General features: G+C 42.4%; 1 protein-coding gene across 3 annotated transcripts in view; it reads right to left on the minus strand.

Moving 5' to 3' along the window:
* The window catches only part of LOC110501304 (Rho guanine nucleotide exchange factor 7a), a 67,400-nt gene that overhangs the window by 13,046 nt on the left and 36,628 nt on the right, over positions 1–17,726 (minus strand). The window contains exons 19-22 of one of the 3 annotated variants that reach the window (XM_090215352.1): positions 14,414–14,516; positions 12,489–12,543; positions 12,202–12,325; positions 3,374–3,402 (exon numbers count right to left, since the gene is read on the minus strand). In XM_090215352.1, the coding sequence (XP_090071478.1) occupies positions 12,203–12,325; positions 12,489–12,543; positions 14,414–14,516 (281 nt within the window). In that variant the 3' untranslated portion in view covers positions 3,374–3,402; position 12,202. Of the gene's footprint in view, positions 1–3,373; positions 3,403–11,957; positions 12,326–12,488; positions 12,544–14,413; positions 14,517–17,448; positions 17,632–17,726 lie in introns of those variants that run through there. The other 2 variants (XM_090215355.1, XM_090215353.1) reach the window with 2 other exon arrangements.

Consider the following 17,726-nt stretch of genomic DNA (forward strand, 5'->3'; position numbering starts at 1 on the left):
GCCAGCGGCGGGAAACGAGGTGCTGGGGGTCAGCGACTCACGGCATCTCCATGGCAACAGCTTCAGGGAAGTTCATAGCCCGCTGGGACGTTGCCATAACCCTGCCGCAGTGTGTGTGTGTGGTGTCTTGCCTCCATTGTGCTCAGTAAGCCAGGGGTTTTAGGTGAACTATCCTCGTCTCCTCTCTCACTTTGACCCAGGCAGTTTAGCCTCTCCTTCCCTACATCCCTCTCTCCAGCCATCCCTCCCTCCCAAGCTCACTCCCCTTACAAAGAGCAGGCCAGGAAAGAGGAAGGACCTGCAGGAAGTCACAGCACCCAGAAAGGTCCACTTAACCCTCTGCGCCCTCCCTCCCTTTCTCCCTCCCTCTGTCTCCATCCATCACTACCCCACTCTCTCTAGACAATATTTTTCTGTCTCTAATTATAATACACTTTTCACAGGTTTGTCATTCTTCCCCTCCACTGTTTTCTCCTCTCTCCCTCTACTACACCCCCCCCCCCCCCCCACTCTAATTGTGCTGCAAACATAGTTGTTAGGAGGATTTTGCAGGCATGAAAATGGGACTGTGTGTACTAAAAGGTGGGGTGTGTGTGGAAGAGGGTGGGGGTGGTAGAACCATAGGGGTACAAGTGCCCAAATTATCCCACACTGGGGTTCACATGGACAGCATGCACTCAACCGCACACAGAAGAGATGAATACACACATACACACACCGTAACCTGGTAACTACAGCTTACACTGTTGGAGATACGTTTATGACATGAATAGAGAACACATTTAGTATTCTCAGCTAGGGGGTGTGTGTGTGTGTGTGGATGTGTCACAGGAGGTTGGTGGCACCTTAATTGGGGAGGACGGGCTTGTGGTAATGGCTGGAGCGGAATAGGTGGAATGGTATCAAATTGACCAAATACATGGTTTCCATGTGTTTGATGCCATTCCATTTGTTCCGTTCCAGACATTATTATGAGCCGTCCTCCCCTCACCAGCCTCCTGTGGTGTGTGTGTTGGAGGCCTTCTTGGAGGGATAAGTGGAATATAACAACTCCATGGTAAGTGTTCTGTAAGTGTTCAGTAAACAGGTCAGTGTTTGTGGCGCACATATTATATTCAACACACACAAAACAGGCACAACCAAAAACACACACACACACACACACACAGGTAGCTTCGGTGCTCTGTCCCTTTATGAGAGTCTAACTGTATCTCCAGTGTTAGTCAAATCTGCTGCTAATTGCTGTTTGGTTTGGATTAACATGGTTCATTACTCCAATGTACCAACACTGCCAGACTCATTACACACACACACACACACACACACACACACACACACACACACACACACACACACACACACACACACACACACACGCACCCCTCCATCTGACTTTCCCTCTCCCCCCTCTTCCCTCCATCCATGGACAAGGCCTCTCTCTCCGGCTGTTATTCTGGGGATAATTCTAGGGATCATTTTGGGATAATCTCCCACAAACGTCTCGGACTGCTGCCACCCTGTTTGCCCAGTACCTGATTACCAGCCTCTCTGTGCCAACCACTTCTACTGACCGCTGTCACGCACACATGCTTCTAGGCACAAACACACATTTTCAAACCTGCCAACCATTCCTACTGACTGCTACTAAGCAGTCAGCTGCGTTCAAATAAACACACACGCTATGTAGCAAGGAGTCACCAACAGGATGTTTGTGTGGTTTGATTGCCACCTAGTGGTTGAATTTACAACACTCATTCTACACTCGGGGAAGGTTTTATATTGAATCCTATGGATTTAATTTATTGACCAACACTGCCATCTAGTGCCAAGATATCAGTGTTGCTACATGAATGGCTTCAGATACAAATCGAGGATCAGTGCACCCTCCTCAAGTCCTAATCATAACCATTAGGATGTGACATGTGCAAATGCAGATAAGAGAGTTTGATCTAACTTCATCACACACACACTAGCTGTTTAAAGACATACTCAGATGTCACATGTCACTTACAGGTAGAAAGAACCCTTAGAGACTCTTTATTCTGGACCGCAATATGTTCCTCTCCTCTCCTCCAGTAATGAAAGGTAAAGTCCCGGGTGTCGCTCTATGTCTTTCAGCTGCACAACACTTTCAAAAAGACTTCTCCTCTCTGCATCCAGGGAGAAAAGGTAGAGTGAACATTCTCTGTAACTAAAGTACGCAGATCTAATAAACTGAAAGCACCACAGGTGCAGGGAACACTAAATACCATGGGGGAAATAGAGACATACCTGGAGAATTTGGATGCTCCGCTCCCATTGCTTCACTCCCATTTCAATCAAAGAGTCTTTGTCAGATTTAATTCCACCTGATATTCTTAGTGAGAGAAGTATCCCATCAGTGATTGAGTCATTGAAGCTTCTTGAATTGAGAGTCACATTCCAAAGCAAGGAGAAACAGGTCCAGTTACAAGCACCTCACCAGCTCTACTGCCTCTCCCTTTTGCCCTCTCAGTTTGCTCTGACAGACTACACTCAGCCACAGAGCATACTCTGCCCTAAAGTTGAGCTGGAGAGAGAGAAATGGCATAGAGAAGCAGAGAGAGAATGTAACTGCCAGCAAGTAGTGACAAACCACCAGCTCACAAATCTGTAATCCATTGAGCTTTCTGAGTCAAATCTGTCCTTCTGTTATGCCGACTCCTCCACCCTCCTCCTCTAATCCAGCCGCACACCGTCTTCCCCATTTCCCCTCTCCGCTCCACACTTTATATCATCTAGTACTGCACCATTATCCTACTGCATTCCGCACAAATCTTTCAGTCCTCTCTCCTCCCAGAGGCACTCACTCACTGCCCATCCCTTCTCTCTGTCCCCATCTTCACCTGTCACTCCTTTCCCCATATTTCATGTCACTCCTAGAATTTCTCTGCCATCTCTTTCCCATTGCTCTTCTTCTCTTCCTATTCTTATATACTCTCCACCAGCGTTCTGCTGCCTTCGCTGCGTCTCCAGCAGACTGCATGTATTATTATCCCCACAATGGCCTCCCAGCTTATTGTTTATGAATTACCAGCGCTGCAGGCCAAACAAAGGCTATTTTCATAAAGAAACCTCCATTTCATTTCAGCTCCAATTAGATAGGAGGCTAAAGAATAGAAGTGGACTGGCCGCGGCCTCTAAGGATGGCAGGCCCCATTCAGAGCCATTCAATGGGGCCTTATTGCTTTCCTTGACAAAGGGAGCTCGTGGATGGGCTTTCAGACTAAAAAACACAGAGTAGAAATGACTGGGAAGAGAAGACAGTCTCCTGTACAATAACAAACCTTTAAAGGGAAGGATAGTGTCTTTCGCTTATCCTTCCATCCATCAATTTATCCTTCCGTTTCTTTGCTTTCTTCTATTTGGTGTGTGTATATTGGCCTGGACATGAATGACAGACAGTTGAAAGAGAAAGGAGGAGAGAATAAGAAAGAGCAGCTCAGTTCTTCACAATACATGTCAACTCTAAATGATCGCTGGCCGTTGAATAGACAGAGAGGAGAGGGAAGTGTGTGTGTTCCCACAGCTGATTGATTTACAGCTTTGAAAATAGAGAAAAAGAAAGAAAGAAGACGAAAGCGAGAGACATCTTGATGCTTTAACAGAACTCTACAATAGTCAAGGGCACATTGTGGCCCTGTCAGTGACAAGATGTCACTTTCTCTCTAAGAAAGCAGAGGGAGACAGAGAGAAAGAACAGAGAAAAATAAAGAAAGTGAGAAAGAAAGGAGCGAGAGAGAGAGGACTGTGCCAGGTCAAAGATGAACAATGGGAATAAGACAATTACTTCTTCACAGTTTCTTCCAATGCGTAAACTGTAAATACACTGAACAAAAATATAAATTCAACATGTAAAGTGAGCTAAAATAAAAGATCCTCAATTCTTCATATGCACACAAAGCTTATTTCTCTCAAATTGTGTGCACACATTTGTTTACATCCCTGCTAGTGAGCATTTCTCCTTTGCCAAAATAATCCATCCACCTGACAGGTGTGGCATCTCAATAAACTGATTAAACAGCATCATCATTACACAGGTGCACCTTGTGCTGGGACAATAAAAGGCCACTTTAAAATGTGCAAATTTTGTCACAGAATACAATGCCACAGATGTATCAAGTTTTGAGGGAGCGTGTTATTGGCATGCTGACTGCAGGAATGTCCACCAGAGTTGTTGCCAGATAATTTAATGTTCATTTCTCTACCATAAACTGCCTCCAATGTCGTTTTAGAGAATTTGGCAGTACATCCAACCAGCCTCACAAACGCAGACCACCAGCCCAGGACCTCCACATCCGGCTTCTTCACCTGTGGGATGATATGAGACCAGCCACCCGAACAGCTGATAAAACTGTGGGTTTGCACAACCAAAGAATTTCTGCACAAACTGTCAGAAACCGTCTCAGGGAAGCTCATCTGCGTGCTGGTCGTCCTCACCAGAGTTTTGACCTGACTGCAGTTAGACATCGTAATCGACGTCAGTGGGCAAATGCTCACCATCGATGGAACACTAGAGAAGTGTGCTCTTCACGGATGAATCCCGGTTACAACGGTACCGGGCAGATGGCAGACAGTGTGTATGGCGGCGTGTGGGCGAGCGGGTTGTTGATGTCAATGTTGTGAACAGAGTGCCCCATGGTGGCAGGTGGGTTATGGTATGGGCAGGCAGGTATAAGCTACGTACAACAAACACAATTGCATTTCATTGACAACAATCTGAACGCACAGAGATACCTTGACGAGATCCTGAGGCCCATTGTCGTGCCATTCATCCACCGCCATCACCTCATGTTTCAGAATGATAATCCACGGCCCCATGTCGCAAGGATCTTTACAGAATTCCTGGAAGCTGAAAATGTCTTAGTTCTTCCATGACCTGCATACTCAGACATATCACCTATTGAGCATGTTTGGGATGCTCTGGATCGACGTGTACGACAGCGTGTTCCAGTTCCCGCCAATATCCAGCAACTTCACACAGCCATTGAAGAGGAAACAGACAGTATTCCGAAGGCCACAATCAACAGCCCGATCAACTCTATGCGAAGGAGATGTGTTGTGCTGCTGTAGGCAAATGGTGGTCACACCAGATACCGACTGGTTTTCTGATCTACGCCCTTACCTTTTTTTATGGTATCTGTCATCAACAGATGCATATCTGTATTCCTAATCATGTGAAATCCATAGATTAGGGTCTAATTCATTTATTTCAATTGACTGATTTCCTCATATGAACTGTAACTCTTTGAAATGTTTGCCGTTTGCATTTATATTTTTGCTCAGTGTAGAATAGAAAGTAAACCTGTCCTGGCTAGCATCAATCTGAGTGTTAGATCTGGGTGTTACAGAGGAAAAATCTGGGTTTTATGTTCCCTTGTATTTATGCAGGTATACAGTGCCTTGCGAAAGTATTCGGCCCCCTTGAACTGTGCGACCTTTTGCCACATTTCAGGCTTCAAACATTAAGATATAAAACTGTATTTTTTTTGTGAAGAATCAACAACAAGTGGGACACGATCATGAAGTGGAACGACATTTATTGGATATTTCAAACTTTTTTAACAAATCAAAAACTGAAAAATTGGGTGTGCAAAATTATTCAGCCCCTTTACTTTCAGTGCAGCAAACTCTCTCCAGAAGTTCAGTGAGGATCTCTGAATGATCCAATGTTGACCTAAATGACTAATGATGATAAATACAATCCACCTGTGTGTAATCAAGTCTCCGTATAAATGCACCTGCACTGTAATAGTCTCAGAGGTCCGTTAAAAGCGCAGAGAGCATCATGAAGAACAAGGAACACACCAGGCAGGTCCGAGATACTGTTGTGAAGAAGTGTAAAGCCGGATTTGGATACAAAAAGATTTCCCAAGCTTTAAACATCCCAAGGAGCACTGTGCAAGCGATAATATTGAAATGGAAGGAGTATCAGACCACTGCAAATCTACCAAGACCTGACCGTCCCTCTAAACTTTCAGCTCATACAAGGAGAAGACTGATCAGAGATGCAGCCAAGAGGCCCATGATCACTCTGGATGAACTGCAGAGATCTACAGCTGAGGTGGGAGACTCTGTCCATAGGACAACAATCAGTCGTATATTGCACAAATCTGGCCTTTATGGAAGAGTGGCAAGAAGAAAGCCATTTCTTAAAGATATCCATAAAAAGTGTTGTTTAAAGTTTGCCACAAGCCACCTGGGAGACACACCAAACATGTGGAAGAAGGTGCTCTGGTCAGATGAAACCAAAATTGAACTTTTTGGCAACAATGCAAAATGTTGTGTTTGGCGTAAAAGCAACACAGCTGAACACACCATCCCCACTGTCAAACATGGTGGTGGCAGCATCATGGTTTGGGCCTGCTTTTCTTCAGCAGGGACAGGGAAGATGGTTAAAATGTATGGGAAGATGGATGGAGCCAAATACAGGACCATTCTGGAAGAAAACCTGATGGAGTCTGCAAAAGACCTGAGACTGAGATTTGTCTTCCAACAAGACAATTATCCAAAACATAAAGCAAAATCTACAATGGAATTGTTCAAAAATAAACATATCCAGGTGTTAGAATGGCCAAGTCAAAGTCCAGACCTGAATCCAATCGAGAATCTGTGGAAAGAACTGAAAACTGCTGTTCACAAATGCTCTCCATCCAACCTCACTGAGCTCGAGCTGTTTTGCATGGAGGAATGGGAAAAAAATTCAGTCTCTCGATGTGCAAAACTGATAGAGACATACCCCAAGCGACTTACAGCTGTAATCGCAGCAAAAGGTGGCGCTACAAAGTATTAACTTAAGGGGGCTGAATAATTTTGCACGCCCAATTTTTCAGTTTTTGATTTGTTAAAAAAGTTTGAAATATCCAATAAATGTCGTTCCACTTCATGATTGTGTCCCACTTGTTGTTGATTCTTCACAAAAAATACAGTTTTATACCTTTATGTTTGAAGCCTGAAATGTGGCAAAAGGTCGCAAAGTTCAAGGGGGCCGGATACTTTCGCAAGGCACTGTAGTTCAACAGAAGACAAAGTGTGACTTTAGCCAGTACCAATCAGGGAACAAGGTGATGGCGGTACGTTGATAAAGGATGACATTTGAGCCTTTGAGGCGACACCAGCAGAATTAGAGCCTTTTCCTTTAGAAACCAAAGCAGGAGAGTCAGAAAGGTCAAAGGTCTTTGATAGGCTTGTCACATCGATAAGGTGGGATATAATCACACGCACACAACTTACTTTCCAAAGGAGTGAGAGAAAGGAGAAGATGTCTTCATCACCCCATGCTTCCCTGCTTAAATTGTTGCCAGTGTGTGTGTGTGTGTGTGTGTGTGTGTGTGAGAGAACCAGCCTCCCTTCCTTTGGATCACCATCATGGTTGTTGTTATCATGCTCCCAAGCCTTCATATCACGTTGCCTCATAAATACCCGTAGAATGTCATGTCCTGATCTCTTCAAATGTCATTCTTACCTTTCAACCAGGCAGACTACAGCCCCCCTACACAACATGATCAGATCTCCTAGAGGCCCCTAGCACCCAGCCTGTACTCAGACATGTTAGTTTGTGTTTATCAGAGAAGATTACATCTCTAATGGTACCCTATTCCCTACATAGTGCACTACTTTAGACCAGAGCCCTATTCCCTACATAGTGCACTACTTTAGACCAGAGCCCTATAGAACCCTATTCCCTATATAGTGCACTACTTTAGACCAGAGCCCTATTCCTTTTATAGTGCACTACTTTAGACCAGAGCCCTATAGAACCCTATTCCCTATATATAGTGCACTACTTTAGACCAGAGCCCTATAGAACCCTATTCCCTATATAGTGCACTACTTTAGACCAGAGCCCTATTCCTTTTATAGTGCACTACTTTAGACCAGAGCCCTATAGAACCCTATTCCCTATATAGTGCACTACTTTAGACCAGAGCCCTATTCCCTACATAGTGCACTACTTTAGACCAGAGCCCTATAGAACCCTATTCCCTATATAGTGCACTACTTTAGACCAGAGCCCTATTCCTTTTATAGTGCACTACTTTAGACCAGGCCCCTATAGAACCCTATTCCCTATATATAGTGCACTACTTTTGACTAGAGCCCAGAGTGCCACTTGGGATGCATGCATACTACATGTGGTCCTGAAGCGTCACCCTGGTTCATTACCTGCTTGGTGACTCCTGATAAGCTGGGTGACAGAGAGGCTATGAGACACTGACACTAGTTAGAGATACAGTACACAGACGGATAGTAGCGGATGTACGGTGAGCTTTCTGCCGCAGAGCGGCTAGCGTGGCATCACCTAGGTGGGTGTTGCAAAATGGTGGTAGATGTGGTGTGAATGTAAAGTGCTTTGAGCACCTGGAAAAGCGCTACGTAAATTAAATTCATCATTATCGTCATCATCAGTCTTTCTGCAGTACAAGGACGAGGTTTGGAGTCGCTGAAAACACATTTTATTTCATACCTTAGCAATGTTCATATTTACATCAAAGCGTACCAGTACCAGTCAGTACCAATATCAATACCAGACAGTACCAATACCAGTACCAGTCAGTACCAATACCAGTCAGTATTAATAACAATACCAGTACCAGTCAGTACCAATACCAGCCAGTATTAATAACAATACCAATACCAGCCAGTACCAATACCAGCCAGTATTAATAACAATATCAATACCAGTCAGTACCAGTACCAGCCAGTATTAATAACAATATCAATACCAGTCAGTACCAATACCAGCCAGTATTAATAACAATATCAATACCAGTCAGTACCAATACCAGCCAGTATTAATAACAATATCAATACCAGACAGTACCAATACCAGTACCAGTCAGTACCAATACCAGCCAGTATTAATAACAATATCAATACCAGTCAGTACCAGTACCAGCCAGTATTAATAACAATATCAATACCAGTCAGTACCAATACCAGCCAGTATTAATAACAATATCAATACCAGTCAGTACCAATACCAGCCAGTATTAATAACAATATCAATACCAGACAGTACCAATACCAGTACCAGTCAGTACCAATACCAGCCAGTATTAATAACAATACCAATACCAGTCAGTACCAATACCAGCCAGTATTAATAACAATATCAATACCAGTCAGTACCAATACCAGCCAGTATTAATAACAATATCAATACCAGTCAGTACCAATACCAGCCAGTATTAATAACAATATCAATACCAGTCAGTACCAATACCAGCCAGTATTAATAACAATATCAATACCAGTCAGTACCAATACCAGCCAGTATTAATAACAATATCAATACCAGTCAGTACCAATACCAGCCAGTATTAATAACAATATCAATACCAGTCAGTACCAATACCAGCCAGTATTAATAACAATATCAATACCAGTCAGTACCAATACCAGCCAGTATTAATAACAATATCAATACCAGACAGTACCAATACCAATACCAGACAGTACCAATATCAATCAGTACCAATATCAATATCAATCAGTACCAATATCAATACCAGTCAGTATCAATACCAGCCAGTATAAATACCAATATCAATACCAGTCAGTACCAATACCAGTCAGTACCAGTACCAGTCAGTACCAATACCAGCCAGTATTAATAACAATATCAATACCAGACAGTACCAATATCAATACCAGACAGTACCAATATCAATCAGTACCAATATCAATATCAATCAGTACCAATATCAATATCAATCAGTACCAATATCAATATCAATCAGTACCAATATCAATATCAATCAGTACCAATATCAATATCAATCAGTACCAATATCAATATCAATCAGTACCAATATCAATACCAGTCAGTACCAATATCAATACCAGCCAGTATAAATACCAATATCAAGACCAGTCAGTACCAATATCAATACCAGACAGTATAAATACCAATATCAGTACCAATACCAGCCAGTATAAATATCAATATCAATACCAGACAGTACCAATATCAATACCAGACAGTATAAATACCAATATCAATACCAGTCAGTACCAATATCAATACCAGACAGTATAAATACCAATATCAATACCAGTCAGTATAAATACCAATATCAATACCAGACAGTATAAATACCAATACCAATACCAGTCAGTATAAATAGCAATATCAATACCAGACAGTATAAATACCAATATCAATACCAGTCAGTATAAATACCAATATCAATACCAGACAGTATAAATACCAATATCAATACCAGTCAGTACCAATACCAGTCGGTACCAATACCAATACCAGTCAGTACCAATATCAATACCTGCCAGTACCAATATCAATACCAGTCAGTACCAATACAAATATCAATATCAATACAAGTCAGTACCAATATCAATACCAGTCAGTACCAATACAAATATCAATATCAATACAAGTCAGTACCAATACCAATATCAATACAAGTCAGTACCAATATCAATACCAGTCAGTACCAATACCAATACCAATATCAATACCAGACAGTACCAATACCAATATCAATACAAGTCAGTACCAATACCAATATCAATACCAATATCAATACAAGTCAGTACCAATACCAATATCAATACAAGTCAGTACCAATATCAATACCAATATCAATACCAGACAGTACCAATACCAATACCAATATCAATACAAGTCAGTACCAATATCAATACCAGACAGTACCAATACCAATACCAATATCAATACAAGTCAGTACCAATACCAATATCAATACCAATATCAATACCAATATCAATACAAGTCAGTACCAATATCAATACAAGTCAGTACCAATATCAATACCAATATCAATACCAGACAGTACCAATACCAATATCAATACAAGTCAGTACCAATATCAATACCAGACAGTACCAATACCAATATCAATACAAGTCAGTACCAATATCAATACCAATATCAATACCAATATCAATACCAGACAGTACCAATACCAATATCAATACAAGTCAGTACCAATACCAATATCAATACCAATATCAATACAAGTCAGTACCAATACCAATATCAATACAAGTCAGTACCAATATCAATACCAATATCAATACCAGACAGTACCAATACCAATACCAATATCAATACAAGTCAGTACCAATATCAATACCAGACAGTACCAATACCAATACCAATATCAATACAAGTCAGTACCAATACCAATATCAATACCAATATCAATACCAATATCAATACAAGTCAGTACCAATATCAATACAAGTCAGTACCAATATCAATACCAATATCAATACCAGACAGTACCAATACCAATATCAATACAAGTCAGTACCAATATCAATACCAGACAGTACCAATACCAATATCAATACAAGTCAGTACCAATATCAATACCAATATCAATACCAATATCAATACCAATATCAATACAAGTCAGTACCAATACCAATATCAATACAAGTCAGTACCAATATCAATACAAGTCAGTACCAATATCAATACCAGACAGTACCAATACCAATACCAATATCAATACAAGTCAGTACCAATACCAATATCAATACCAATATCAATACCAGACAGTACCAATACCAATACCAATATCAATACAAGTCAGTACCAATACCAATATCAATACCAGTCAGTACCAATACCAGTCAGTACCAATACCAGTCAGTACCAACACCAGCCAGTCCATTTCTTTACAAATCCCCACTGACCCACCGATCAATGACAACACAAGGCCCAACCACAAGGCAGGCCGCTACAAGTCCTTACACAGAATACCACAAGACAATGGAAATATAAGACATTAAAACGGATAGATTTCATAGTAATTAAATAACAGTAGAGAAGAGGTGAATGAGGAGTTGTTTTGTACAGTACCATTAGAGTTGTAATGCTTTGCTGAGTATCATTTGTAAACAGAGACGGAGGGAGGGAGAGAGGGAAGACTCCAGGTCCATGTTGGTTTAGGGAGAGATCCACAGACGTTCCTCATTGTTATTGGTGGAGCCACAACTTTTTCCTAGCCATGTGACCTGACCAGGGAAAACTCAGGGTCCTAGTTACACACACACACACACACACACGTTTCCGCAAGCAAACACTCATTCACACTCACACATGTTTCTCCATCACACACTAGCACACCACACACACACACACACACACACAATTCACTCTCACACCATCTCAAATGAACACACACACACCTCATAAGTTAGTCTCGTCCCAGGTGGGGTCGTTCATAGTCTTTAAGACCCTCCTGACCACTTTCTCCAGATCTTTCCGTGCCCTCTGCTCCTCCTCCAGTGACCTCTTCATCTTCTTATTGTCCTGTTGAGGGGTCAACGGTCAGTTTGAATATTCCACAAGCATTCGGTTGTAGTTTTACTACTTCAGCCATCATAACAGTGTAATGTCAGGTGTCGTAAGCGGTCATGAGCTGTCATAGAGCCGTTATAAGCCAGTGGGATGGTGACACAGAGCGGACATTCACCTGTTTGAGCTCCTGTACCTCGTCCCTCAGGGCGTACACTACATCCTCAAGGCTCCTTCAACACAACACACATGGTTAATACCATCCTAGAGGCAAATACATGACTATATACAGGGTCTTCAGAAAGTATTTAGACCCCTTGACTTTTTCCACATTTTGTTACATTTTAGAATAAGGCTGTAACGTATCAAATATGTCCTTTTTTTTTTTTAGCAATCTACACACAATACCCCATAATGATAAAGCGAAAACAGTCAAATTAATTAAAAAAATTCAGAGAGAAATACCGTATTTCAATAAGTATTCAGACCTTTTGCTATGACACTCGAAACTGAGCTCAGGTGCATCCTGTTTCCGTTGATCATCCTTTAGATGTTTCTACAACATGTTTGGAGTCCACCTGTGGTAAATTCAATTGACTGGACATGATTTGGAAAGGCACACACCTGTCTATATGAGGTCCCACAGTTCACAGTGCATGTCAGAGCAAAAACCAAGCCATGAGGTCAAAATTGTCTGTAGAGCTCCGAGACAAGATTGTGTGGAGGCACAGATCTGGGGAAGGGTACCACAAAATGTCTGCAGCATTGAAGGTTCAAGAACACACTGGCCTCCATCATTCTTAAATGGAAGAAGTTTGGAACCACCGAGACTCTTCCTAGAGCTGGCCGCCCGGCCAAACTGAGCAATCGGGGAAGAATGGCCTTGGTCAGGGAGGTGACCAAGAACCTGATGGTCACTCTGACAGAGCTCTAGAGTTCCTCTGTGGAGATGGGAGAACCTTCCAGAAGGACAACCATCTCTGCAGCTCTCCACCAATCAGGCCTTTATGGTAGAGTGGCCAGACAGAAGCCACTCTTCACTAAAAGGCACCTAAAGACTCTCAGACCATGAGAAACAAGATTCACTGGCCTGATGTAACCAAGATTAACTCTTTGGCCTGAAAGCCAAGCATCACGTCTGGAGGAAACCTGGCACCATCCCTAAGGTGAAGCATGGTGGTGGCAGCATCATGCTGTGGGGATGTTTTTTCAGCAGCAGGGACTGGGAGACTAGTCAGGATCAAGGCAAAGATGAACGGAACAAAGTATAGAGAAATCCTTGATGAAAACCTGCTCCAGAGCACTCAGGACCTCAGACTGTGGCGAAGGTTCACCTTCCAACAGGACAATGACCATAAGCACACAGCCAAGACAACGCAGGAGTGGCTTCGGGACAAGTCTCTGAATGTCCTTGAATGGCCCAGCCAGGGCCCGGACTTGAACCTGATCGAACACCTCTTGAGAGACCTAAAAATAGCTGTGCAGAGAAGCTACGTATCCAACCTAACAGAGCTTGAGAGGATCTACAGAGAAGAATGGGTGAAACTCCCCAAATACAGGTGTGCCAAGCTTGTAGGATCATACCCAAGAAGACTCATGGCTGTAATTGCTGCCAACGGTGCTACAACAAAGTACTGAGTAAAGGGTCTGAATACTTATGTAAGTGTGATTTTAGTTTTTTTATATTTAATAAATTAGAAAAAATGTCTAAAAACCTGTTTTTGTTTTGTCGTTATGGGTAAAGAAAAAAAACAAAACAAGAATTTAGAATAAGGCTGTAACGTAACAAAATGTGGAAAAAGTCAAGGGGTCTGAATACTTTCTGAAGACACTGTGTATGCACACAGTACTGCACTTGTCTGCATACTAACTAGTACTTAATCGTTCAGAAACAGAAGCATTCTTATGAAAACACCATCCCATTTTCATTTGGGAATTTCCTCCAGCACATGACAACAGAAACTCTCAGAGGTGACCAAGATACTCATCCCTGACCAAAATTAAGAGGAGGAGGGGAGGAAGTGTGGGAGAGGAAGTAGGGATTAGGAGGAGGAGGAAGAACAAGAGGGAGAAGAGAAGGAGGACGGAAGGTGGAGGTCTTACTTCTCCCCGACTACAGTCTGTCCGTTGCTCGTGGTCTCCTCCACAATGATCTTCTCCTCTCCAGGGATGATGACTTGCAGCCCTGTGTCCCTCCGCATCGTCCCTGTTCCAAACACAACACAACACGCTAGATACGCTGATCCAAGGTAAGTTTGGACTTCCAACCCCTAGAGGCTGAGGTTAGAATTGTGGAATCCTAGCTCTGTAACCTGATCCTAGATCTGTGCTTAAGCCAAGGGCAACGTCTACCCACAGTTTATCTCACATAAGTGATTGAGTTCCTGATTGGTGCTGATTTGTGATCGCCTACATGGTATCGGAAGCAAAATAGACACGACAGGATACAAACACAGGAGATGGCGGAGAAGCTGTGGGTTAGTTAGGCATACACAGAACCACGAGACACAACGACAGAGGAGGCAGAGGAGCCAAGTTGAAGAGCAGAGAAGGAAGAAAAGAGAGAGAGAGAGAGGCACACTACATCCAGATCATCCTGATCCGTTCACCCCTCATTGGTTTTACCTCACCACACCGCTCTCTGTTGCAGACCAAAAACAACACGGTAACATCAAGCGTATATTCATGAGAGAAAAGACACCATTTTGTTCTCACATTTCCTGTTCCGATGGTTCAGCCTGGAGCCTTGATGACAGTGACATCCAACACAGTGAAATAATGTTCTGACAAAACACCCAAAATAACAACAGCTAACAAATGACAGATTTATTCAAAACTCAATGATACAGCGTTTGGGAACTCTTGTCATATACATCAATCTGTATATATATATAACAAATACTCTGTAGGTGCCGTTTGTAGGTAGGTCAATAGGTAAGACATTTTGATCACAGGTGTGGGACAGGTCATATACAGCATTGGAAAGCACAGAGGACACAGTTGAACATCGCAGTCCCCCTGCCTCTCTGTTTTCATTTTTTTTAATTTTTACCGCAGTCACAAAGCAGAACACAAAACATGAGGACAGTCCTATTCTTAGCTCAAATACTCATATAACAACTGTTTGTCTTCTTATTTTCTTCCATTTGCATCCACTATGTACAAAAGAGACACGTGTCCATTCTTTTTTTGTCCATGTCCACCTGTCTTGATGAATAAGTATCGCACATGGCTGCTCCCGCAAGACTAGGTTTCTCTTTCCGTTGACACTATCTGAACACGGAAATGGTAGATTTACACAATGGATGAGTTGTACTGTACTGGCACATCTATGGCAAGCATGATAACTAGGCCACACCATACAGTATGATGTCATACACACACTGGGGGTAGTAGGCCGGTAAGGGGGAGTACAGAAACAGAACTGTTCATATTGAACACATTTCAATGCTCTGCCACAGAGATTGTGCAAAAATGTATCCCAACAAACCACGCTCAATATCCAGTGTAAATTAAACTTTAGTGATACCAGTTCATGAGAGAGAGAGAGAGAGAGAGAGAGAGACTAAGTTCACCCAAATCAGTTGTAAACATTTACATACACAGTGAAATAAAATAATTTAAAAATCACATACGTTATACAAAATAATTTACGGACCATAAACAAATCATTTTTATAAATATATAAATAACACAAACCAGTATATTCCATATATTGTAACAATAACAGCGGGGAGAGAGGAATCACAAAAATAGCTATTAGCGCACGGAAGAGCAAGGCAGGATATGTGGTAAAGGATATTGGTGTTGTTTGAAACAAACGTTTCCTACTTGGGACACAGAGACTGGACCTGCCAGGTTTGATGACACTGGCATTGAAGACTGTGAGCCTCTGCTTAGGGCCTGGAGTTTTTACTGGTCCTACAAGACGCCACAGTTGAGTTTTGAACACAGATTTGTGTCCTAGAACACAGAGGCTTGACTGTTTCATTTAATCCACAGAACTCTAATTTCGTCGTCCTTTGAGTAGTATGACCAATGGTTACCTTCACTAATTCATTGGGGTTTCTAAAAACAGACTTCCCATGTTGGCTTGTAGGCAGTAGATTTTGTTGATACAAACTCTAAACTCTAAACACTCACTCTAAATACTCAAGTCTGACGCTCGGGTCTCAGTGAGGTCCGGAACGCTAAAGACAACCCCCTGGTTTTTTAATATATCTTTCTGTTTTTTAGCTGTTGAAGGAATATTGTAGTGCATCTCGTAATGGGGGAAAAAGTCTGAGGCTAAGAGTTGAAATCGTCACCCTGGGAATGAACCATACATGCTGTTTAGAAAGAGTAGAACAGGCATCTCATATCCTATACAATATCCTATTAATACCTATATACTAAAAATACAACCGATGATGCTGTATTTGCTTGGCATGCTGTGTCCTGTGTGTAAAATACAGCAGGGGGTACTGAAACAGTGGTAAGAGCCATAAGACAGTCCATAGTAATACCAAAAAGACATAATGAATTCATTGGATGTCATAAGGAAATGTCAAAGGTCACCATGACATTTGCATGCTACTGTTATATATGTGGGAACAGGAGTTAAGATAGAGAATATGGTCCATAGAATACACTCCTTCCTGAATCACATCTGAATATCAGACACAGAGTCCCCATCGCTCCCTACCTGCAACCCCCCCCCCCCCCCCCCTCCACAAACTCCCTCTGTCATAACCCCACACCCTCCTTCACAGGGTTCCCAACACGTCAGGGCTAAACATAGGAAGGGGGTACATTCAAGGAAAAATGAACAGACACTACCCGACACAAGCTACCTCATAACTACGGAAAGAGAGGAGGCACAAAAAAACAGGGGAGAGTGGTCAAGGCAACAGGGAGATTTTCACACAAAGAGAGGACAATCCAAAACAGGAACAACAACAAATAAAAAAAATATATAAATAAAAAGAATACAATTAAATAATTTAAATAAAATAAATAAATAAATAAAACCCTTAAAAATCATTTTGTTTTGTTGTAGACCACAGGTTAAAAGCTGTACTGTGCTTTATAGCGCGCGCGGTAAGGTACGACCACGGTAGTTTTGGGGGTTTAGTTCTGGTGAGAGATGCAGCTCTTACGCGACACTGAGCCCATCCTGTAACTGTGGGTCGTCCACACAGAGTCGTAGTCAGAGTCCTCCGACAGGTCTGAGCCAGTCACGTCAGGCCGTGACACGCTGCTACGGTGGCCTGGAGAGTCCACACAGGACCGGTCCAAGTCCCCCAGCACGTGGTTGTGCATCAAGTCAGTGCCCTGCCAGGCTGATGGGTGTGTGTGGGGGGGTGGGGGGGGGGGGGGGGGGTGCAATGTTGATGACGAGGGTAAACCATAATCAATGAGGAGTGGATGGAGAGGG

This window comes from Oncorhynchus mykiss, chromosome 22, assembly GCF_057628025.1.
Source record: "Oncorhynchus mykiss isolate SJ-2025 chromosome 22, ASM5762802v1, whole genome shotgun sequence".
NCBI lineage: Eukaryota > Metazoa > Chordata > Actinopteri > Salmoniformes > Salmonidae > Oncorhynchus > Oncorhynchus mykiss.